Raw genomic sequence first — 26889 nt, forward strand, 5'->3', positions numbered from 1 at the left:
ATGTGTGAAAGTTTCATTCTTTTTCTTTCATTATTATGCTTTGTATATAGGATGATTCAAAAAATGCAAACTTAAATGATCACTTGAACTCATTTCTGAAGCTTAAGTGGTGAATTTACTGCTCTTTCCACAGGTCTGAACTGCAGGAATCTCTTGATGCATTTCCTGCTTCAGTCCATGAATTCCGGGTTCCTCCTAAAGCTCTTTTGGGTCTGCATTCATACTGCCCTGTCTATTTTGATACTTTCCATGCCGTGCTTGTGGATCTTAGCGTACACATTGTCCTTCTGAAAGCTGGTACTTACACGCCTTCACAGAAGGTATTCAGGTTTGTGATCCTTCCAGTTTCCAAGATGGATACGATGTCCCAAGCACAGTCTATAACTTGGGAATGTTTTGTTGTTGATGTCCGCTTGTTCCCATGCATCAATATATTCTCACTTGGAAAATTGGATTATTTCAGTGATTCTTGCACAGAAGAAGATGTTTCTAGTGAGAATTATGAAGCGAGCGATCATGTAGGTCTACTTATCCTTTGAGAAGTTTCTTCATTGCAACCTTAATCTGGCTATCACAGCCAAAACCTCATCTTTAGTCTTATATTTACACATGTTTTATGTATTAATATTTAGATGTTTGCTTCATATGACATGAATAGCATTAGAGTATCTGGTTCTAGTTTCATGCTCGAACTAATATTTGCCAATGCATAGGACTTATGAAAGTCGCCTTTTTTCATAGTTGGCTTATAACTCAATTTTGACTTCACCAATCTTTATATATTTGCTGCCACTGCCAGCCTGCCACTTCTCAATTTCAGAAAAAACGGAAGGGCAGGTAATTTAGCTTGCTTTCCCCCATGTTCTGGTTCCAGGTGTGAGTTTTAACTTCTGTTTGACTGATTGAAAAGGCATAGAACTTGTGATGCAGAGTGGAGTGGAAATCAATCGCAGTTCAAAAATTATTTGAATCTGACATTTGCATAATATTTTTTGAGCTGAAAACTCCTCCCCTTGCTATCTCAACTTACCATCATTTGAAGACTTTCTAGAATCTATCTAATGAGGACAACTTAGCACCATACCAGAGGAGGGCTGAGCCAGTTTCCTTATGGTTAGACGGCCATTACATGGGTGCCACTTGGCCCAATTCACATTCCTAGATACGTTGAAGACCCCACGTGCATGTTCATGTATCTTTGAAGACCCTACACTGGGAAGATGCACGTGGGCTGCATATAGGAGCTTGATAGACACATCGGACCGTTAGATTGGGTGGACACCATGATCGGACCGTTGGATCATCATCATCGGACATCTTGATCGTGTACCCCGATGGGCCACGAAATATTTTAGTTGTTTAGATTGTTAACATGCTTCGTTATTTTTGGTATACTTTATATTTGTGTTGAGATTAGGGAGTTAGGAACAACTTTTAATTTATTAAACGTCTTTATGTTGAGAATCTTATTTGAGAGCGTCTTTTTGTAAAAGGTCTTTTCTGAGACTATAAAAGAGAAAGATGGGAGTGTGAAGCCCTAATGCCATTATTTTGACAAAAAAAGCTGTGTTTCCTTTTCTTCATGTGATTTGAAGAATACTCCATGTGATTTGGAGCTTGGGTGTGGTGTGATTCCATTCCCCAACGAAGGTGCGAGGTCTCCATCTATCATCTTCATTCACTCTTCCTTTTTATCCAAAAGAGGTATTTTTCCAAAAGCTTCATCTCTTTTCTTCCCTTCCTATCCAAGACCATCCAAATCATATTTTTCTTCATTTTCTCATCATCTAACTTCAACCCCAACCGAAATCAACCATTGAGGACCCAAAAAGCCTAACCAATGACCCACACGTATGAGCTCCTAGGCTAACCGTATGGACAACCGCTTAATCCTTTGATTTTTCCTTGCTTGCCCCATAAAAACCCCTTGATTTCCCATCCATAACCCCACCTTAAACCCTAAATCCCTAATTTCTAAAAACCCTAATTCTAAATTTTCCAATTCCCATGAATCTTAATTTTTCAAATTTCAGATTTTTCCCTTCCTAACCCTAATCATAAAACCTACAAATCTGTCCATTGAGTGTGGAATGTGCCTATGCTAAATTGGAAGTTCTATCCTTCCATCGGGCATAGTTTTAATTGATTTATGTGATTCCTTAGCAAGCGGGTATGTAATTTAGGTTAAATAAAATTTTATTGCCTATTGTGTACTCTTAATTACTCGGTAGATTAATATCTTTCGTTAATTGAATTACTTTATGGACTCTTTCTTAATCTCCACATTGCATGCTAGCATTAAATCACGTGTCTTACATCATGATCACACTAAAAAAAATAGAGTTAGATTGGTGTAAAACCTGCAAACAACCAGTGTTCGAAATGTTGATACTATTGGCCGATATTATTGGTATCGCAGTCCAACGATACGAAATCCTTCGAAAGAGACCAAAAAGCAAAAAAAAATTACACCAAATATCGTTCGGGATAGCGTCATTATCCGAAAAAATCGGAAAAAAAGGGTGGATTTCGGTACCTGTAGAAGAATCTCCATGATCGGAAGCTTTCATTTAGTGGGTCATTCAAATCGAAGCGTCATTTGTAGGTTACTGCAAATAAAATCTCTGATTTTGGAGAGAAATCCGTCGAAATATGGAGGAATCCTTGTCGATACGTGAGATTTGGGAGAAATTTTAGGGTTCCGGCCTTCCGGAATCCTCTCGGCTTAAAAAAAGGGCGGTTATGCCCTTTTTTTTTTTAATGGAAATCGAGTACTGCGCACCACCGAGTTGACTGGTGTGTTGATGTCATCAAGTTCTGTGGGTCCCATCATGAGGTATGTGTTATATCCAGACCATTCATCCAGTTGGCGAGCTCTTCATAAGGCTTGAGCTGGAAAATAAGACGGATCCAAAGATCAAGTGGACTACACTGCAAACAACGGTGGGAGATTGAACGTCTACCATTGAAACCCTTTTGGGGGTCACAGAAGTTTTGGATCAATATGATTTTTATTTTTCCTCTTCATCTAGGTCTGTGTGACCTAATGAACAGACTGGATGGAAAATAAACGTTATGGTGGGCTCTACGAATGTTTTAACAGTGAGAATAAGTCCCCACTGCTATTCGTGGTGTGGTCCACTTGAGCTTTGGATATGACTCATTTTTGGGTTCATGATCTAAAATGATCTCTCCAAATGCATGAATGGTGTAGATATAATAAATACATTATTGTGGGGCCATGTAACTTTGAAACGTTCGTGCAACTCGAGCTCGAGGAGCATCAACGTAGGATGTGGATTTCCTGTGAAAGCCTTTTACAGGAAGTTCCTGCACTCGAAACCTTAGGTGGGCCCTACTATGATGTTTGTGAGGAATCCACTCCGTCCATCCGTTTTGTGAGATCATTTTACGACATGGAGTAAAAAAGAGTAGAATCTAATACTCAAGTGCGCCGAAAACGTGAGTATTGAACGTCCACACTTGAAATATTTGTGGGGCCACAAAAGTTTTGAATCAGACTAATATTTGTATTTTCAATTCATCCCAGTAGGAATGACGATATGGATGGCATGTAAACATCACTATCGACCTTAGGGAGGTTTCAATGGTATGAATTTCCCTACCCACCTTTTCCTTTAGTGCGGCCCCCTTTAGTCTCGGATCTTGCTCACTTTTGCTCTCAAGTTGTAAAATGAGCTCAAAAAATGGATGGACGCGGTGGATTTCTTACAAACATCACAGTGGGCCCTACCTAGGCTTCAAGCATAGGAACTTGGCAGGAAATCCGTTTCCGTCAGCGCCTGTATTCCTAGTGTGATGGGAAGCGGATTGCGTAGTGAGTAGTGTACTTTGTAAATTTTGTGAGGCCTACTATAATTTATATATTTTATCCACTCCGTCCATCCATTTTACCAGATAATTTTATGGTTTTAGCCTAAAAATTGAAGCATATCCAAAGCTCAAGTGGACCACACCATAGAAAACAATGCAAATTGAACGTCTACCGTTAACAAATCCTTGGGGGCCAAAGAAGATTTGGATCAAGCTGATATTTGTTCTTTTCCTTCATCCATGTCTTTGTGATCTTATGAACGGGTTAGATGAAAAATAAACATCATTGTAGGCCCTAGGAAGGTTTCAATGTTGGAAATCATTATTCCTACTATTTCGTGTGGTCCATTTGAGCTTTAGATATGTTTCAAATTTGTGCTCAACCCCTAAAATGAGCTGGAAAAACTGATGGATGACGTGATGAACCATGTACATTCACAGTGGGCCCAACAGAGTTTATTCAGTACTATAAAAGCGTATTTAAGTGCGGTGCAGGGAGCGGATTAGGTGAGACCCCGACCTCACCTAAGACCGTATAACCCCTACCATGGGACCCAACTTGACATGTGTATTCTGTATCAACTCTGTCCATCCATTTTTTCAGATCATTTTACAGTATGATCCCAATCAATGTTTTAAATACTGGTAGCGTGATGCGTAGCGCTCAGCCCTTTATAGTGTGTAGCGTAAATACGTAGCATGTAGCGTAAGCTACACGATACTTCTATTTTTTAATTTAAAAATAGGACAAATATAATAAATAGTTAAAAAAAGGAAAAAAATATAAAAATGCCTAAAAGATGATTCATTTTATCAATTATAAGCATGTTCAAAAAAGTTATTAGTTATTATTTATCAAAAGGCAATCCAGATATATAAGCTAAATCAAATAATTATCACATCAGCAACTTTCTAAGCAAACCACTTTAATTAATGATGTCTAATTAAAACCACAAGTCACAATTATGAGAAGAAATAAAAATCCTATAGGTTAAAAGTATCAAGTACAATACAAGTGTCACATTCCTCAACATTAGAAACAAAGAAAACGTGAAAAAAATAAAATAGTAAAAAAATACATTGTAGCTTACGTTACGAACGCTGCATGCTACGACCCCTGTAGCATATGTTATAGGGGATTTAGGCTATTTGGGACGCTACGTAGCGCTACGGCCACACTACGCTACATAGCATACGCTACCGCTACGCTACGGGTGCTATTTGAAACACTGATCCCAATAATTAAGAAGATCTAATTATCAAGTGGACTATACTCAAGGAAACAGTGGTAGTTGAATAGGGTAACATTAAAAACTTTTTAGGGTACACATTAATTTTCCCTATATTTTATTAGGCATCCAATCTGCTGATAACTTCACATAAGTTTGAATGAAGAGAAAAAACTATTATCAGCTTGATCCAAAACTTTTGTGGCCCACTAATGGTCAATCACCATTGTTTCCTATGGTATGGTCTACCTAATTATTGGATTTGCTTTATTTTTTGGATAATGTCCTGAAATGATATGGAAAAACGGATGGACGGGGTGGATACTAAATATAGTTGTCTTAGTTCAATTGGACAACGCATAGCTTAGGACCATATACAAAAGAAACCTATTATGTGCACTTCTTTTTTGAGACTTTATGATTTAAAAGTGTGTATTAAGGTCTTTTTTAATAATCCCTGAAGTTTCATTGAAAAATTCAACCATTTTCCCAATGTTTCCCCATGTTTCCCAAAAAGTGAGATAAATTACGCGATACAAACGATATATCCCGTGTGATAATCGATACGTATCTGCATCCCAAGGGTGCGATACATTACGTAATACCGATATTTCGAACATTGCATACAACTAAAACATTTTTAGAGCCAACTAAATCCAAATTGTAAATAAATTGATATAATCTTTGTCCAATAAAACTAACTAATTAAGGACTCTTTAAATTTGGCAACTACTAACCAAGCTAATTTAGAAACTTTGGACGGACCGTCAACTAGTCCAACCATGGTTTGTTTGTAACCCTAGGGTCTAGAGACCTTTTTCAAATCATGGACTAGCCAAATCGACTCTTGGTGGACTCCTCATGATGGCACCATTAGCAACCCCAATTTTCATCATTATCCCTACCCTATTGGTGTCTTTTTTTTTTGGGTGTTTTTTTTGTCAAAACTTCTAAATTATTTCAATCACGTAATCTTGGACTTGTTGGAAAGGTAATTTGATAGGTCATCTAATGATCCTTGTTTTGTTCCATTCAAAAGTCTTATAGTCCTCGGAAAGCGGCCTGCAACATAAGTGACAAAAATGCCCCTGCATCAAGTTGACAAAGTAGTTTCTTTTTAGTTGTTCTCCTCCAACGATTTTGACTCTAGCCTATGATAACCAAATACTTACATATGCAACATATAGTGTCGGACATGATATGGCTAGTGTTCACTGTATCGTTATCAATGCATGTATTACACCACCATTGGAATATGGAAACATATTGTTATCGCAAGGAAAATATCTTATATATCGAGGAATGTATCAATGTCTGAGTGAAGCGTCGGGAAAATGATGGAAATTTTCAATGAAGCTTCAAGAGATGTTAAATGAGACATTCTTGGACACTTTAAACCCCAAACATTACAGAAAATACACATGCATAAGGAGTTTCCTTTGTATAGGGTCCTAAACTATGTGCACTCGGACATAAGTGATGCAAGTATATCAAAATGAGTTTGTACCATTCATAAATATGCATGCATAAGAAGTTTCCTTTGTATGGGGTCCTAAACTATGTGTTGTCGGACATAAGTGAATCAAGTATATCAAAATGAGTTCGTACCATTCATAAATTTTTTTAAAGGATAAAGACCATTCATAAATCATACAATACAAGTATCAAAGTATAATCGATACATCCAAAGTGGAAAAAGAAGTAAAAATACATTTGTGCCTGAGGCAAAGTCGTCATCTTCATCTCCATGAGGGTGGTCATAGTATTGCTACTCCATGAATTGACAATACTGTGATCATGTCATGAGACAATGGTACTAACTCAAGCATAGATACGAATATCAGTATCATAGCGGCTGATATGGCTGTATTGTATCCATATCGGCATGAGACGATATGTGATACGAGGCCGTATCGCCCGGATACGAAAAAACTGACTTGTGTCGACCCGTATCGGTCAACATGGAGCGTATCAAGGCCAATATGGCCGGTATGCCCATAAAAGCTCAGTTATGAATTTTTTTTTCCTTCAAATTTTCATTCGTGTCTCTCTCTCTCTCTCTCTCTCTCTCTCTCTCTTTTCATTTAAACCATGGAAGAAGCTTAATAACTCATTTTAGGCTAGATCTAAACCTATTTTGGAATCAAAACAAATGATTTGAATGAGATTTGACAAATTGAAGCGAAGTGGACCATTATGGGAAAAATCGGAAAGAAGGTTACACCTTCACTTTCTTTTTTATATATTCATCTTCTTTTTGTTGTATTTCAATTTAATGGGCCCTAGTTCAGCAAATCATGCTTGATTTGTATTCAATTAGGGCCCATTTAGTTGACCTTCAACAAGTCAAACTGACAAACACCATTCTCATCAAAGAATGGTCTGATATACCATCATATGCTTGTCTAAAATACATTTTTTTTTTTTAATATTGATTCTTGAATATCCTATTATTCTATTTTTTTCTTGATATTTTCCTTAAATCTTTGTCTTAAAAGTTTTTTTGACCAATACGGGCCGATATTGTTTGATGCGGACTGATATCGATATGCGACGCCTGTATCTAATTGTTTTTTGGCTGGGCCAATATGCCTCCCGATATCGATATTCAGAACCATGAACTCAAGTTCTCTTTCAAGTACTATCGGTACTCATTCTCAATGTTTTCCGTATCGTTATTGACAGATGTACTGCACCCTTGGAAAACGAAAACATATCAGTTATCGCATGGTAAATATTGGATGTATCGTTTAACATATCACTGTTTATGGGAAATATTGGGAAAATGGTTGAATTTTTCAATGAAACTTCATGGATTGTTAAAAAAGACGTCAATACACTTAGAAATCAAAAGATCACAAAAAACAAGTCCACATAATAGGTTTCCTTTGTATTGGGTCCTAATCTGTGTGTCGTCTGATTGAAGTGATTCAAGTATACTTAAAGTCAATTCCTATTATTTATAAATGTAAGAAGACATGCATGGAAACACAAGCAATACATTCAAAAATAAAAGTAGAAAACTAGAAATATATTTGTGAATGATGTGTGTGGCTATGGTTAAGACCTACATTGAGTTGTGTTGTGACTCAAAATCATCATCTCCATCTCAATGGGGCTGGGCATAATTATGCTCTTCCATAAATCGACAATACTGTGCCAGGTCATAGTAGAATGATATCAATGAAGGTACTCTTTGACATAAGGTTGTTACTTGTTCTCTCCTAACTGAACATATATGAAGCTCCTAAATGGGCACACTCTTGCCCCTAGCCATACCGTGGATATCCTTGCCTGTATGCGGAAGTTTACGCCTACTTGTAGTCGAAAAATTGTAAGCCATAACTATCGGAGACGCTCGCCACATATCCACTAGGTCCATAATCGCCAGATGATCCATATTTGTACCGTGTCTATGGCACAAAAGTAGAGCTACCTTGATCATCACCAACACTTACGAACCTAATGCTTCGTGCTAAGAGATCCTCCTCAAAATCAATCAATTGCTAGGTATGCTTCTTCTTCCCAAGTCTGCGACGAGTGTATGCCTTATTAATGATAACATGGGGCTATGGTTCCTGTGGACGAGAACCATGGTCTTCGTCCTGGGTGCTATGTGATCATAATCCCTCTCCCTAGTGAACGGGCTAAAGACGCCTCTGAGTCTGACTTCCAGCCTGGGTGACACTCTGACTTGGAGGCTAAGTCTCACTCTCAATGCCACTATCCCCATTGTCACCGCCACCATCGTCATCATTACCAGACCTATGACCTCCATCTCTCTTAGTATTGGATAGGGTGTGGTCACCACGTCCTACGCGACAATGGCTGCTGCGGGCTACCTTTTGGACTTTTCATCAATGGGTCGAGAGCTTGGGTAGGAGATCTAGCCTCCTTTACATGAGCATCAACATTGATGCCATGTGCGGCTGCCTCCTTTACATGTGGCTTTGGTTCCCATTTGCTGTATCTAGGTCATCTGACGTAATCCATTCGTAGGTTGAGTCCTCTCTATGATCGTTAACATATGCATAACGATTGATCATCATCAAGTCCAATGGGTCCTGCTCTTTTCTTCTTCCTTCTGCATGTAGCAGCGCCTCTCGCAACAAATGTTGTTGAATTGCATATGTGATCATGTGCGATTGCATATGCCTATGTGCATATGCGATTGCATTTTTTTTTTTTAATATTAAAAAATCAAAAAATAAGAAAAAATTTAAAAATATATAAGAAATTAATGGAAACTTTCCTAAGTTATGGATAACTAATTTTACTTATTTAAAATATATTTGAGAGAAATAAAATCAATTAAATAATGAAAAGAGAGAGAGAGAGAGAGAGAGAGAGAGAGAGAGCACTTGGAAGTAGGAAATGTAAGAGAGAGATTAAGACCGCTTGAAATTAAGAAATTTAAGAGAAGAAGAGAGTAAGAGAGTTTTGGAGTGAGAATATTGCAAATGATGGAAGTTTGGAAGCCTTTTTATAGGCAAAAAGTTGCTTTTTTTTTTTTTTACAAAAAAAATAAAAATAATCTACCAACTGTTGGCCAATATGTGATTGCATACATTGCATATGCGATCACATATTTTCGTATATGCCACATATGCGATCTCATATATGCCAGATCACATATGCCATCTGCATATGAATATGTGCATATACGATCACATATGCGCATATGCAGTCACACATGACAACAATTGATGCAAGACACGCGATTTAATGCTAGCATACAATGTGGAGATTATGAAAGAGTCCATAAAGTAATTCAATTAACAAAAGATGCTAACCTACCAATTAATTAAGAGTAAACAATAGGAAATAAAATCTGATTTAACCTAAATCACATGCCCGCATACTAAGAAATCACATAAATCATATAAAAGTAGGACCGATGGAAGGATATAACTTCCAATTTAGTATAGGCACGTTCCACACTCAATGGACAGATTTGTAGGTCTTATGATTAGGGTTCAAAAAGGGAAAAATTTGAAATTAGGAAAATTAGGGTTCATGGGAATTGGGGATTTTGGAATTAAGGTTTTTAGAAATTGAGGAAATTAAGAAATTGAAGATCTGGGGTTTAGAAGGTTGTAATGGAAGGAAAAAGAGGAAGACAAGAGAAGAAAAGAATACCTTTTGAAGAGGAGAGAGGAAGGATGTAAGATGGAGAATACCTTTTGAAGAAGAGGAAGAGGAATGATGTACCTTGGAATCTACCACCAAACAAGCTTCTACCCTTTCACGATTTAATTGGAAGGAAGGATTTTTTTTTAAAAAATTATATTTATAATAAAAAAACCCTAGAAAATAAGGAGGAAAATTCCTTTACGCAAGAGAGCTTCTCTTTTCTTTTTTTTTCTTCTCAAATCTCCACTAGGGTTGGAACTCTACCCCGCGCTTTTATAATAAAAAATTTGGAATTAAAATCTAGCATAATTACAACTATGCCACTCAAGTAAAGTCTCCCATCATCCAAAATAAGAAAACTAAAATATATATTATCAATTTCAACCATCAAATAATTCCTAAAAATACCAAAAACCATAAATAAAGCAAGATCAGAGTCCAAGGGGCCCAGATCTAAATATCTGTTGGCCCGATGGCCTAATCGACAAGATCCAACGGTCGGATCGACATGAAATAGAAATCTTATGACTAAAATGATCTCCTAAGCAACCCACATGCATCATCCCAAGGTGAGGTCTTCCTGATGCACGTCCAATGCATGTGGGGTCTTCAAAATGGCTTGGCGGGCCCCATCTGGAACTCGTCACCCATCCACAAAGAAAGCTGCGCTAATGCAAGTGGTCGTCTCCGTCTCCGGTACATCTGGGTAGGTCCTCTAATGTCTCCATCAACAATGCTCACAACTTCATGTTGTAATGACACTAGACTAGCTTCTGAAGAATAGCATAACCCAATCTGTTCCACTTGTTGGTGTGAATGAGGGAGAAGGTGCTCCAATTTCTTTCACAAGGTGAGGAGGACACCGCATGTGCGAGCACACGGATAGCGACTCACCGTATTGTCTCGTAGTCACTCCCATACATGGTCCACCATTTGCGTATGAAATTGATCATTTTTTGAGTTCCACATGTAGTATTAAAATATGAAAACTAACTTTTAGTTTGAATGTTTAACTAATGCAACAACTCACATGGCATCATCTTTGTATTCGACGATTGCGTGGCATCACACGCAAACATACCTCGTGCGTCACGGAAGACAATAATCTGTTGATGGCATTTAACATTAACTATGAGTATAAAGCTTTTGAGGATCTTAGAGAAGAGCTAAGTGTGGAACATGTTTACCTCATTGCCAAAGTTGCCTTTCCCTAGACATTTGGGAATAACTTCTTATATACCTCGTGCACCACCCTCTTCATGCTATTGTCATTGACGAGTCAATGTTTGTAGTGGTAGTTAGGATCCAGGAAGTATGTTAAAACTCAACACAATGCACATATTCACATATTTGTACAAGAACCATACATCCTATGCAAATAACTAGTAAAGTATTGAAGCATATGAAAATTTAAATATAACTCATGTAATTTACCTACCAACTTGATGAAGTGGGTGCCTAAGAGTCCTTTCCCAATAGTCATTAATTATTGCATGCACCCATGTATATGCATTGGGGGCTTTCAGCCTCGATGGCTTCTTTCAGTAACCTTGTGGACTCGTACAAGGAACCCATCAACAGCTGTCTCATTATCCATTGTCCTTAGCACCGTGTATATGGGCTTCAGAATGCCTACCATACTGCACACGTGGTCCTAGAAGGAGATGCTCAAAACAAGCTCCTTGATCCTCTAACCTACTCTGTTGCCACTCTATTCCAGTCGGAATACTCCTTAAAGCTGATGAGCTCACTAAACCCCTACATGTATTTTAGGAGGCTATCTAAGGAGATGGATTTTGTGGCGAATCATGTCGCCCCATGCCGCACTATATCTCCATGAATGCCTACCACATTGCGCATATGGTCCTAGCAGGAAATGCTCAAAACAAGCTCTTGATCCTCTAAGCTACTTTGTTGCCACTTTGTTCCAGTTGGAATACTCCCTAAAGCTGACAAGCTCACTCAGCCCCTGCATGTATTTTAGGAGGCTATCTAAGGAGATGGATTTTACGGCGAATCGTGTCGCTCCATGCCACACCATATCTCCACCCCACCTCCTGCGCATCTTAGATAATAGTCGGGTGTGGTCGTAAATGAAATTTGTAATTAATCTGGCATTAGTAATTACAACCTTCATTGAAGGCATATACCTTATCGCCTCTAGCACCATAAAATAGGCTATGCACGGGGTCCAGTACAAGTATCACTTCTTCATTAACTCTTTCCCACCTTTACAAATGTGTACACTATTCTTCCTCCCAATGTCTTTCATGACATCTTGCACCAACCCAATTGATGTAATTTGAGTTTGTAATATGATTACTGGTATCTATGGACTTTAAGAATATTGTTCGTCACCTACATTTGACCATGAAATTTATGACTGACATCCTCGTTGGTCCTTTCCATTACTCACGCATCAAAGTGACACTATGTCTCCCACGATGGCCTCAACTCATTGACATAACGTAGGATGTCAGCGACTTCATAATCAAAATATTTTCCCATCATCTCACTTGGCAAGGGTGACACCATACTCTTACTCCCACGTTGCACTTCAACGATCATATTCTTGAAGCGCGGCTCACCACTACATTCGCTGGGATGTGGTTATAATAAAAAATTTAGCAATGAATTTTCTCACCCTCTTTGTCACATCCCCTCCACTAAACATTTCCTTTCAACCTCTTTTGCTTTCCCCATCCTCTTTATATATCACCGGATCTGAAGGTACATCTGGCACTTGTATGCTACTATTGCGGCCCAACCCCCATAACCCTTTCCTCCTACCCACCGCTTCACTCCCTTGACTACTACCCCCGCTCCACCCCTTGACTACTACCCCTCTCTCCACTTTCCCCACTAGCCTCCTTGTATACCCCTCAAAAGTGGACCTACTCGCCTCCTACCGCCTCTCTTGATTCCTATCCCGTTAATCCCGTAAGGACTCCTTAACAAATAGTCTATAATTAGGATCTTCCTCATCATCCACCTCCACTACATCCTTGAGGCCCTGCCCCGACCGCCCTAACTCCTCCCTAATCTCTTTCTCACGCGCAGTATGATTATCTCTAATCTTCACATCTTTTCTCAACACTTCCTTCATATGCGCTCTCACATCCTTCAAAACTTTTCGACAATCGACAACATTTTGATGCCCTTCCGCGGGTCACCCCTCCACTCTTCCATATGTGGCCTCGAGAATTTGCATCGAAATCTAAATCAGTTATTGGGAAGAGGGGTCCTATACTGCCATCTGATATCAAGCCATCTCCCTTTTCCTCCTGACATTTTCTACCTGCAAAATAACATTAAGCAAATCGCAGTGTTAGCATGTTCCATATGGTACATCCATTAATATAAAGGGAAAAATACTGCTAATCAAAATGGAATTTCTAAAAGAAAATATTTTTTAATATTTTTAATTAAAAAATTAAAAAATTTCCAAACTGGCAATAATATGTAGATTAAGGGACCAACATGTTTGATTTCATGTTTGGATACTTAAATTGCAACCGATTTGGAAAATTTTCGAAAATTTCCCCAAATTGGCTCACCTTACCCCAAATTCCAAATTAGAGTATATTTGATGATGTTTTCATCAAATACTCCTAAACACCCTCAAATGGGGCCAAATTCATTGATGATTGTAGTGAAATTTGTGAAAAAAAAAAACTATTTTTTAATATTTTTTAATTAAAAAAAATCATTTTTTCCAAAAGAAATCTCCAAACCACCCATAATCTATATAACAAGTTACAAATGTGTTTGTTTCATATGTGGACACTAAAATTGCAACCGGTTTGGGAAAATATGGGAAAATTTGATTTTCCTCCAATTTCCCCCAAATCAGCCCACCTTTTCCCAAACCCCAAATTCGAGTGTACTTGACAATGTTTTCATCAAACACTCCTAAATACCTAGATGGGGGCCAATTGTCCATTGACTGAAGTAGAATTTAAAAAAAATATATTTTTTAATTTTTTTATTAAAAATTTATTATTTTTTTTTCCCCAAAAAATCCCCAAACCAACAATATTTTGTACTTCAAGTTACAAACATGTTTGATTCCATGTTTGGATACTTAGATTGCAATTGATTTAGAAAAAATAGGGAAATTTTGATTTTTCTCCAAATTGGCCCACCTTCCACCAAACCCCAAATCAAAGCTTCAAATCAATGATTTTGCAAGAATTATGGATTTCTAAACTTATTTCCACTGGTTAAACAAGATTTACATGGAAAAAATGGATAAAAAATGAAAAAAACAAAAAAACTCGATAGTTCGAAAACAGCGCCAAATGAGCTTCGATCTTGATTGTGGCTCCAAAATTGTCTTTTTTCTTCTAAGGGATTAGAAAGGATTGGTGGTAATCCACACAGGAAGGATTTTGAAATGGAGAGGAATAAAAAAAGGAATTTTTCCCCGATTTTATTGAACTTGGCTGATGGTTTCCCATAGTTTCGTATGATATCGATCGATATTGTTGATACAAACTATTTTATATAAAGGATGGGGTGTGATATATTGCAATTTATCATGATATTGCCTATATCATGTGATATCTTATGGTATTTTAGCCGACACCAAAACTTTCTGATACTACATAGCAATATCATTATTGCCAACATGTCATATTGATAATAGCCAATATTATCGATATAGCAATCATTGATTGTGATCATGGATCTAGATGGTCACCTATGTTGGTATATACCATGAATGTCATAATGTGTGAGAAACTTTAACTATTAATGATAGGGAAGGTTACATAGACGGATTTCTCTTATTGTCCTATGGTATCATGAATTGGAAATAAAGGCCATTGGACAAGGTGGTTGTTCTTGGATCTCAATACCCTAAATGCTCATGACCACTTTAGTGATCATGTTTTGTGTCGTCTTGTGTGTTCGGAACCGGTGACAAGTTGGAATGGACACTCTCCATCATCGAGCTACCAGTGTGTTCCCTTACCCCACATGGTAGTGTATGTGTTCATCATGTTTTGCAGGTTCTTGGTTCTAGACCTGGCTAGACACTTGCATTGGAGGGTTGCATCAAGTATCTGATCTGAGAGACCTATCATGTCTGGATTTGATTGGCTTGATCATGTTCTAGCTTTGGCTAATTCTTAAGATCTGAGGACATATGACTTGATCATGTACTAGCTTTGGCTAATCCTTAAGACCTGAGGACGTATGGAGATTTCAAAGTCCCAGTGTTTTGTGCTTTGGCGCACTCGACGAGGCTACATTAGTGGTTGGCATATAGGTTTGGTTGGAAGCATGCATTTGGATGCAATTTTAGTTCACTTGGGAACACTTTAGTGGGATAGATCTTGGTGATTGGACTATGCATCAAGTGGTTTTTAGTTGGTCCTGATGCTCAAAAGGTTTTAGATATTTTCTCAAAGTGTTTCAATCGATATCTTTTGTTTCACCATTAAAAATTTGTTTTATCAGACTTGATGGATGTCAAATGATTAAGATTTTAAGGTTCCATCTCTTAGGCCTGCATGGGATTTATGGCCAAGGGTGGATGCCATTGGTAGTGGAGGGATTTTAGTCAATTTAGGTGCATGATAGACATGATTATGAACTTTTGATAATTTAGGGCATTACTAAATTGTAGGGGTGATGAGCACTATAACAATTGCATCCTTCTGAAACCTGACTCCTTATAAATAGATCCCATCTGAGAGAGTAAATGAGAGAGCTTTGGATCCCTAGATAGCTCTCAAGTGCCGTGTCCCTAGTCCTATAGAAGGGCGTGAGTTAGCTCTCTACTCTCCACCTCTTTGTTGGGATAGATAAGGGAGAGATGAGAGCAGTCTTTTAAATATCGACGATATTTCCCGATATATCCCACGATATATCTTGTATCCCACCCGTGCGATACGAAACTCGCAAGTAGTGCGATATATCTCACATGTTCGATCCGGTGAGCATATTCGATTTTCAATCCTTTTTTTTTTTTTCCTTCTGTAAATCAGTGTCAAATTGTTATAAATCCAAGGTTTTTCATGAAAAAAAAACATAGATTGGGAGCTTCAATTTCAAGATTTGGAGGAGATGAGCCGAGTTGCGGAAAATTGAAAAAAAAAAATCAAAATTTCCCACTTCCTAGCAAATTGGTTGCAATCCTTGTGTCCAAACACAAAATCAAACATGTATGTAACCTAATCTAGTGATTCTTCTTTTGCTTTTGAATGTATTGCTTGTGTTTCACACATCTTCTTACATTTATATATGTATAGACTTTGAATATACTTGCGTTAATTCAATTAGACAACGCATAGATTAGGACCCCATACAAAGAAAACCTATTATATGCACTTTTTTTTTTATTTTTTTGTAATGTTTTGATTTATAAGTGTATGTTGATGTCTTTTTTAACAATCACTGAAGTTTCATTGAAAAAATCGACCAATTTCCCCATGTTTCCAACAACAGCGATACATTATGCGATACAACTGATATATCCCATGCTATAACCGATATGTATCTGTATTCCAAAGCTGCGATAAGTAACACGATACTGATATTTCGAACACTGGATGAGAGATCTCCTAAGTTGGAGAATTGGCATCAGCATTTATTACACGATTTTTGAGACAAATTCAAGGTAAGATCTCCACCTGTGATTTGTGTAATTTTATGAATATGATTATATGTAGATGTGGATTCTTGAAAAAAGTTAAAGATTAGGTTTTTTCTAAAAGTTGAAGCTTGTGTCTTTCATAAATCGCTAACAGTTTTTTAGGTTATTTTCTATTTATATGGGTTAACTTGGCACAAGAGATTAATAAAAAAATCCTATAGGCCAAGCACTCGGGTCCATGAGATTTTTAGGAAGAGAGGTTTTGATGCAGGACCGATGCATGAACTAAGTGACATGTGAGATCAAATAATCTAATTAAGATATTTAACAAAAAACACAAACGTTGCTATATTCATCACATCTATCATGAAAATCAAAAGAAAATCATGCATAATCCTAGCCATAGCTACCAACATTGTAACTCAAGATCATTAAATAAAAATAAACTAGGATCTAATGGATGTAGAGATATCCAATTAGTATAAGATATAGTCTATTTCAAAATAGGAAACCTAATACAACCTATGGTGAAAATTAGGGTTTGGGTAATTTGGGAAAGTGGGAAAATTGAGAATTTTAGATTTAGGGTAATTTTAGATTAAGTAGGGTTTTGATTGTGGATGGGTATGGGAAAGTTGGGTTTGGGAGAAGACGAAGATTTGGGATGGGAGTGTTTCGACAAGAAACAAATGCATTTAGTTTGGAGGATTATCCTACTTAATCATAACAGAGAAATTAGAAAGAGAAATTCATCATGTTTATTCATTTTGAGTTCATTTACATCCTTTGATTTCCCTTGATTCTAAGATAGACTATCCAAAATACAAGTATTGAAAGAGTTTGAATATCAAATCTGGATATCAAATCCGGCGGCTTTTCGGCATGTAATTTGTTCATCCCATTGAGAGGAATATTGTGCGGATATGATCATCTTATATCTCTTTCTTGAGCTCGTATTCATGTATGGAAGAAAGATCTAATTTCATCCGATCATTTCGGCAGCATTCTGGCCTCCTTGTATTCATTGTCGCATGCACAACACCATGTTATTACGGGGTCCGACACAAAGCCTTCCTCTTCCTCTTTCTTCCTTCTCTTCTTGATACCTTCGAAGTCTTCTTCTCTGGAGCTCGGACCTTCTTCGTAATCTTCGTTGTGTCTAAATGAGAGGGGGAGTGGGGTATTTATAGGCCTTTACACGTGCGAACCCTTGATCGTTGTGCCATGGGGCTCACCTTTTATCAAATCTCAATCATCCAACTTGGTCCGTCCAAATTGATGTTGTGCAGGTGCGCGCAAACGACATTAATGTCGTTTGCGCGGACCCGCGTAATCAATCTGCTTTGCGCGGGTTCGCGTAACAACATTAGTCATCTCTTCCTTCTATATTTTCTTCACCTTTTGTTCTCTGTTCTTCCTCTTGATCTTTTCTTGAATTTCTTTAATTCTTTTCACCACTTTTTGTACCTCAACAGGGAGAATTAAGAATCTGAAGAAAATACCTGGATGGGGAAGAATAGAGAAGGCGGTGTAGGGATAGATGGAGACCTCGCATCTCCGTTGATGAAGATTAGCCTCGCACCATCTTCCTTCCAAATCACATGGAAGTATCTTCAAATCGCATGAAGATGGGAGAAGAAAGCAAGGGCTTTTTATATTTTAAATCACAAAATTTAATGAGGGAGAGGTCACATGCCCTCCTCTTTTATAGATCCAAGAAGTTTCAAAAATTACAAAAATCACCGTCTTGTGAACTTTAACGAAAATAGCCCCAGTCTAAATAAAATCAACCAAAACACTCATAATGTGTCCAAATGTAAAATAATCAAAAACGGAATCCTAAAATATGATAAAGTCTAAAACTGATATGGACGATCAACGATCATTGGCCCAATCATGTGATCCATGCGATCCAATGGTTTGATCGTCGCATCCCTTCGATCTAATGGTCTGGATCACTCCATAAAGCAGCCCATGTGCATACTCCCAGTGTGGGGTCTTCTAAATGCTCGCACATACATATTAGGTATTCTACACGATCATGGGTATTCGCCTAGCCATAGGGAAATCGGCACGGCCGCCTCCTCCTCTGATACATACGTAAGGGTGTACGTGACGTAATGTCCTCATTAGGTTTTATATGGGATCATATTGCAGGCTTGCACTAGGGGTTGACATTGAGCCCGTACCTTTTTTGCATTGGTTATGGATGAGTTAACGAGGCATTTGAAGGAAGAGTTCCAAGGTGTATGATGTTTGCAAGTGGCATAGTTATGATTGATAGGATGAGGGAGAGCGTAAACACAAAGCTAGATTTATGGAGGATGGTTTAGAATATAAAGGATTTAAAATTAGTCAGAATAAAAGAAAGTATATGGAGTGTAATTTCAGTAACAACAGGAGTGTAAACAAGGAATTACTTAAGCTTGTTGACAAAAAGTATAAAAAAATGACCACTTTTCAATATATTGGGTCGTTAATTCATAAGAGTGGAGAGATTGAGAAGGATACTGCCCATAGAATTCAAGCTGGGGGAATGGAGATTTGCCTCTGGTGTTTTATGTGATCTTTATGTGTCAATCAAACTTATAGCGATAAGACTAGCCATGCTTTATTGGATAGAATGTTGGGCACTTAAGGAACAATATGTTCATTGGATGAGTGTAATTGAAATGAGGATGTTGAGATTGATGAGTAGCAAGACAAAAAATGATAGAATTAGAAATGAATGCATTTGAGGGAACTTTGGAGTAGCACCAATAGGTAAGAAGATGAGGGGAAGTAGACTTAGATGGTTTGGTCATGTGCAATGCAGACCAAGAACTGCGTTGGTTCAAAGGAAGGGGTTGGTGCAAGTTGAAGGCTCTAAAAGGGCAAGGGAAAAGCCAAAAAGGGCATCAGTGGAGATAGTAAGGAAAGACTTGATGACCGATGGTATGACTAAAATTATGGCCCTTGATAGAGTGGAATGGCAGAACAGGATTCCCGTAGCTGACCCCAATTAGTTGGGATAGAGCTTAGATGATGATGATGATGAAGTTCTATATGAGATCATGCATGGATCTTTGGGGATATTTTTGGAGTTTATTTCATGAAGCTTTAATGACTACCATTGAGGTCTTTCCAAAAAAAAAGGGTGCACTCATTGTGCAGGGGTTGCTGTGGCTATGTTAAAGGCTTCTAAAGAAGCCTATTGGAGGGATATGTGGGCCACATGCATGGGTTTCATGTGATTAATTTTGAGAGGTATATGTGGAGCACATGTGTGAAGTATTTTGGTAGGGTCAGATTTGATAGTGTTCATTCCGTATTGAAAGTTTTGTTTACTTTGAGAGCGAAGTGTTTAGAAGTTCGAGTGTCCTTGAGCTATTGTTTGTTGTGTTTTAATTTAGGAAATAGCATTTAATTTGGGAAACTTGGGGGCATTTGTTTGATATTATAGGCCTTTTTTCAGAAGATTGGGGAAATATACAAACCCCTTTGTAGATGCCATATTCTGTCCAGATTGTTAAAAAAAACTAAGTTTTATTTGATTTTTATTTTATTTTTTTAATTTTTTTTTAATTATTTATTTTTGTTTTTGTTTCTACCTGCAACTGGAAAAATTAGAAGAGAGATTTTTCTACGTGTAATGAGCTTGAGGCAATGCACCAGCCAGTAGACAGACCAGGTAATGGAGGATTGCTGTCCGGTAGGCAGCTGGTTATTGAAATTCTTCGAAGGCAATGATGAGAATTCTGGTTTTGAATTGGTTGGTGAAACAATATTTGTGAAGCTCATCCCAACTAGCTGGGACAAGGCAACACTGCTTCTGATGATGATGATTCTTTTGACACGTGGTGCAGTTCTACACAAACTATGATTGGAGATGGTTTTGGTGAGGCTCCTTAGCAGTTACTGAATTTCAGACCGCGACAGTCTGTTCTGTTACTTGCTTGTTCTGAGCTTTTCTGGTAATCTAAACTGTTTTCTGGATGCTTCTGTCATGTCATGAATATATCATTCATGTATTGCATCAAGTGGCAGATTTCTGGGAATCCAGATCTTTCTTGCATCGGTTATTTTTCTCCCGTTCAAGTTTGAATGAATTGGTTATTTCTAGACCGCTAAAAGAATATGGACATTTAAAATCTAGTAAGAGAAAATGTTGAAAATCTGTTAAATACATTCAATTGTTCCTGCTTCCTGATAAATGTAACTTGTGGGAATATGACGTCAGTGCACTTCACATTGTTCCCACTATTCTTTCTTGGCTGTTTCTTTCCCTTGTCTATCTTGCATAACCCGTCAGTCTTGACTTTGGATTGCTCAGATATTTGGTCAGGGGTCTTACAGGGGTTCAAAAGCAATGACACTGATTAAAGCATTGTCAACTGCCCGAGACATACTTCTTGAAGAACTGCAAAAGCTTAGCAAAGCCATTGATCAAACAATAGATGATTTGACTGATGTCAAATCTACATTTGGGGGTGATAAATTGATTGATTCTTATTTGCGGTCTGATATGGGTAATACGGATGATGAAGGTTCAGAAACAAGAATAGGAGGCCGACAGTTGACAAGCGAGTCACAAAGTGGCTTGGAGGAGGTAATATTCTATTTGTGACTTTTAGATGTTGTAGTTTGTACTTAATCTCATTATTTCTTCTGTCCTGTAGGAGAAATTAAACAGAATGGTTGATTTTGGAAGTGATGGTATCCTCCAGGTTCTATCTAAGGAAGCTCTGTTGGATGCGTTCCATTCATTGGGCAACCAACTTTTATTTATCTGGAATGCATTCTTGAAGTTCCACAGGTTGGCTTTATTCTGTATCAATTCCCTACTCTTCAATTTCTATCCTTCTCTCCGGCAGAAAAGGTTCACTTTATTATGATTGTGCGATCAAGGAGATTTTGATTTTGCACTATACATGCTAAAATAATCTTAATTACCATTGTTTTGCATATGGAAATCCATATTGTATTCATTAAAAGATAAGGTCTATGTACTCGTACTATTTAGAATTTTTGCTGGATGGTCTGAAGCCCCTTTGCTTCGGTCATGCCCCAGGTTTGAGAGCTTGGAATCAGACTTAGGTGTTCCGATTGAGAATTGGATTCAATCATGACTAAAACTCAAACACAATTTTAAACTGAAATGAAGAAGAAAAATGCTTTCGTGCAGCTTACGTGATAAAAGTTCTATTCAGCTCGGATGGCATATAGGCCAAAATTGAGTGATTGGACAACCATGGCCATCCAGTTATTGTGAGTATTGCGGGTTGAATGTGGAGCATCGTCTGTCATTAGCTAATGTTCCTTTTTTGCTGGGGAAGGGGTTGGAAGGCTGCCACAGTCCAAGTCCCTTGCTTTTGGTATATGGAATATGACAGATCAACAGTCCTGATCACCACACATGTTTTCCATTCATACCATGATGCGAGCTGCATAGTGGCATTTGTCCAAGAAAAAAATTGCTGAAGTTCTAGGAGATCTTGAAGCTGTTGTAAGTTGTAACTTTGTTCAAGATTTTGCAATTTAGTTTGACCATGATGCATTAATATTATCTAGGCCTGCCGATGTGTTGGAAAACTGTCTAACAGGTTTTTGGATGCTGTTGTTGAGAGAGTGTAACAAAAAGCTGTCAGCTTGGACAAGTAGATACTTATTTTTTGGTGGGCCTCATACTTTAATTAATGCTCTGCTATTGAACATACTCGTATGTTACATTTCCCTTTTCAAATACCTGGCCACTATCATTCATTGCCTTGAAATACTATAAAGAGATTTTCTTTGGATATATAGAAAAGAGAGGAAGAAGTTTCACCCTTAGTTTCATGTTCCTTCTAACTGGGTGTTGCTCCCGCTTCAAATCATGCTTCAGACTAGCAATACTGGTATTGCTTCCCACTTGTTACTTTTGAAACAAATGATTCATCGCTGCCACACCGGCACTTTTCGTAACTTGAGTATACTACTTGTTTCCTAAAAACTCGAGCGTTAACATTTAAAATTCAAGTCTAAATTTAAGTAATCTTGTCATCAATCAGAGTTAGCAACAATTACTAGTGGAGTAAACCATGCATTGAGTGAAAGTTGTCCATTCATAACAAAAATCTATCAATCAGAGTTAGCAGCAATTATATGTAGTGCTCATATAGGACTCATACAACCCAAATACCAAAAGTACATTGATCTGAAATAGAATTCTTTCAACTAATGACGACGCTCAATATACTCCACTGTGACCTCGTCTAGCTCCCCGATTACCTGATCCTTTCCAGCAACTAGGTGAACAACGTCGGCTCGCTCTACACCTGCATCAACTGATATGTTTCGATAGCATCAATGGCTATCACAGTGATGAATACCCTCCAAGATTACACACCCAATATTTATAATCAAGTATAGTTCGCAAGACATAAAAAGAGAAATATTCAACAATGAAATTCTAACTCATGATCATATACATAGAGAATATAGTCAACCAATAAAATTCCACCATAAATAAAATGGGATAGAAATTGCAATGCGACTAAACTTATCAAAATAATCAGATAATCAACATGTGAACTTCTACTTCACTCGGAAATCACATTGTACGTGAATTCCGCAAGATGACTAGAAAATCAACAAGTGAACTTCAGCTTCACTCGAAAATCATATGGAACTCCGCAAGGTGACTAGAAAATCAATAAATGAACTTTAACTTCACTTGAAAATCATATGGAACTCTGTAAGGTGGCTAGAAAAATCAATAAGTGAACTTCAGCTTCACCCAAAAATCAGAATACAAGTGAACTCCACAAGATAAATAGAAAATCAACACGTGAACTCCAATGTCATTCAGAAATCATATCGAACTCTGCAAGGTGACTAGAAAATCAACAAGTGAACTTCAACTTCACCCAGAAATCATATAGAACTCCGCATAATGACCCAGAAATTAGCAAGTTTATACAAATTAAACCATCAAAGCCACAAAAGGGCAAATATCCCATCAAAGCTGCAAAAGGGCAATTATTCCATCAAAGCCACATGAGGCAAATAGTCCATTAAAGGACGCGATAAAAATGGGTTATCCCTAAAAGCCACAGGCACAAATGATCCTTATGATGGTAATTCCACAACAAATTCCATTTAATCCATTAAACAAAAATGTCCACTAGTTCAAGGACCTCCAAAAATATCATTAGGTAATCACAAGTGGCAAACATCTAATTGATTAATCAATTTTCAACTTGAGATAACATGTAGCAATCAAATCATTCATACTTACTAGAATTAAAACGGCATGTTAATCATTCAATTCAAGAGTCAATTGCACAATAAATTAGTATATTCGTATAGTGAGATAAGTAGATTAATCAAGTAACTCGAGATTCTAAAGATAAGAAATTAAAACATCATCTATATCAACATTAACGAATTTAAGTGGGAAGCTTAAAAGGGGAATCCTCACCTCGATAAAACGACTTAGATGTGTGACCTGCTAGATAACACGTGACTGCAACTCGATAGAGTCAAATTTGATTGATACACATGCATCCACGACCAGATCAAAACACTAAGGAAAACTACTAACAATTAGCTTTCTATAAATAATACTCAATACAGAACTCCCTAAGTCAACTCACCAGAAATGATCGATCCCATTTGACAGGACTTAGCAACTTGATGCGATGATAAACCAAGTATTGCCCGGATTTGACCGGGTGCAATCAAGTCTATTAAGCTTGAGAGAAGAACAACTCACTAACAATTTGGCTTTTTGTTAATTTAGACCCAATCTTGAAACACACATCCACAACTGAGTCAATAACTCAATGACTCGATTATACAAGGGCTAGAACCCAGTGTCCCACCCTAGTCACTGAGTTGCTGGATTGACTCACACTCACACTAGGTCTAATTAGACCTTGTCTATGTGCAAACTACTGAGTCAGCAACTCAGTAATTTGGTGGAACAATTTGATTGAACTCGGTCACTATGCAAACTACCGAGTCCCAAAAACACTAGTCATGCAAGTCTATTAAACTTAAATAGGGAGTTGGAATGGCTGTGAGATACATGGGCGAATCACAGCGGCCAGACAAAGTTCAGATCTCCAAACCACCCTTGAACTCAGTAGAAAGCAGCTAAGTCAACTCAGCGATAACTCGAACACAGCAGCCTTGCCCTCTCTCTCTCTCTCTCTCTCTCTCTCTCACCTCTTCTACTTCTTCCTTCTTTCTTTGTTGAAATGCACAGACCGGATCTGGACTCAACTAGACTTTCAAATTGCAACTAGGCCAGACTCAGACGGTGACTCGATAGCTCAACGGCTCTCTTTCTTGACTCTCCTTCTTCGTTGCTTCTCCTTTCTACCTTCTTCTTCCTTCTTCCTTCTTTTCTTTCTATCTCCTTTCTCTTCTTCTTCTTCTCTTCTCAAACAGACAACCCACAACTCGACTCGAACTCAAAGTGCGGCACTCACGAGTTCTTGAACTCCCTCTCTTCCTCTAATTTTCTTTCTTCTTTATTTTCTTCCTACTCTCTCTCTCTCTCTCTCTCTCTCTCTCTCTCTCTCTCTCTCGGTCTCCTCACCGAGTTTGGACTCTGTCCAGATACCCAGGCCCATGCACTTGACTCAGTGAGTCAACCTGTGTGGCACGACTCGATTCACTCCCTCTCTCGTCTCTCTCTCTCTCTCTCTCTCTCTCTCTCTCTCTCTCTCTCCTCTCTTCTGTCTTCTCTTCTCTAGACCATACTTTGAGCGTCCACATGCTGAAGGCAGGTTAAACTCGCCCAGCAACTCGGACGAGTCAGAATGGTGTGGCGTTGCCCAGCTAACTCACTCTCTCTCTCCTTTACTTTCTATTTTGGGAATGTGTTGTCCTAAAAATATAGCCTATTATAGGGTAACCTACCTCTAGATGCTTCTAATTGTTGGATTAGTTACGAGCTAACAGCTCTTAATCGAGCGAGTTTGAAATGGTAACTAGGGTTTCTGATTCCATGGCTATCAGACATTGGGGATGAATTTCTGGGACCCTAACCCACCTAACGGATAGCTTAAATCAACAAAATGAGCCCCTTAACTAGTGATGGGTTTCTCGAACGAACGGAGAAGATGACCTCCTTGATAATGGCAGATTCTCTATGGGTGGCTGATCTAATGATCTGATGCTTATGGACGGTGTGGATATGGCTAGTGAACATTGTGGGACCCATCGTTTGGACAGACATCAACGACATCTTAAAGATGCATGAGATGTGTGGTTGCAAACAATATCTTTTGAACTCGTGAGATCTCATGAGAGATCTCCTAATTTGATGCAGAGGGCATCTAGATGCCCTAGATCCGACTTCTTGGAGGCGCTGAGAAGGTTTCAAGAAGCAAATTGATGGTTGGGATCATGCCAACAATGAAACAACAAAGATTATTTTTGCCCTCCCTCGCTGAGCTGGAAACCCTTGAACAGAGGGTGGAGATGTGTTGTATCCAACGGTTGGAAGAGTAGGAGAATGCTCTCCTAGATTATCAACCTGTCACAGCCCAAAACGGAATTTTCGTTCCTCAAAAAATGGTCGCACGCACAACTAATCATGCCAAGGATCGTGCGTGCGCACGTGTGCCAATGTGTGGAAGAACTTGGGGTTTGTTCAAATTTGTCTCGTTTATAAGATGGATGGTTCAGATCATTCTGATGTGTGTTGGAGGTGGGCCACAATCAGAGACAGTGGATGGTTGTTCGTTTAAATCGGCTTGGGTGGGAAAATAGAAGAAAGAGGGAAATCCTCTCTTTTATGGGCAAGCTTGGGTCAAACGCGGTTTGACTGGGTCTTGGCGTTCGGTGCACGCACACTTTGTGCACACACTAATGTGGGGTCCACCGTGATGTATTTGACAAATCCACTCCGTTCATTCGTTTCATCAGCTCAAATTAGTACCCCAAGCCAAAAGGATGAGGCAAATCCATGGCCTAGGTGGGCCATAATGTAGTTTGAATTCTATTGTTGATTATTGTCAATGTGATGATCAGACTACTTCTAAATCGATTATCAACGGTTTTAAAAGTTGTTTAAAGTTTCTCTGTGAAATCTAATAATTAGTTTGGATGATTAAACCC

At 38.2% G+C, this 26889-nt stretch overlaps 1 protein-coding gene across 1 annotated transcript in view; it reads left to right on the forward strand.

Moving 5' to 3' along the window:
* Positions 1 to 26889, forward strand: part of LOC131235214 (uncharacterized) — a 73194-nt gene that overhangs the window by 19672 nt on the left and 26633 nt on the right. The window contains exons 5-8 of the mRNA XM_058232359.1: positions 134 to 328; positions 464 to 518; positions 21110 to 21385; positions 21456 to 21655. Coding sequence (XP_058088342.1) covers positions 134 to 328; positions 464 to 518; positions 21110 to 21385; positions 21456 to 21655 — 726 coding nt within the window. The remainder of the gene's footprint in view (positions 1 to 133; positions 329 to 463; positions 519 to 21109; positions 21386 to 21455; positions 21656 to 26889) is intronic.

The sequence above is a fragment of the Magnolia sinica genome, chromosome 19 (assembly GCF_029962835.1).
Source record: "Magnolia sinica isolate HGM2019 chromosome 19, MsV1, whole genome shotgun sequence".
NCBI classification, from domain to species: domain Eukaryota; kingdom Viridiplantae; phylum Streptophyta; class Magnoliopsida; order Magnoliales; family Magnoliaceae; genus Magnolia; species Magnolia sinica.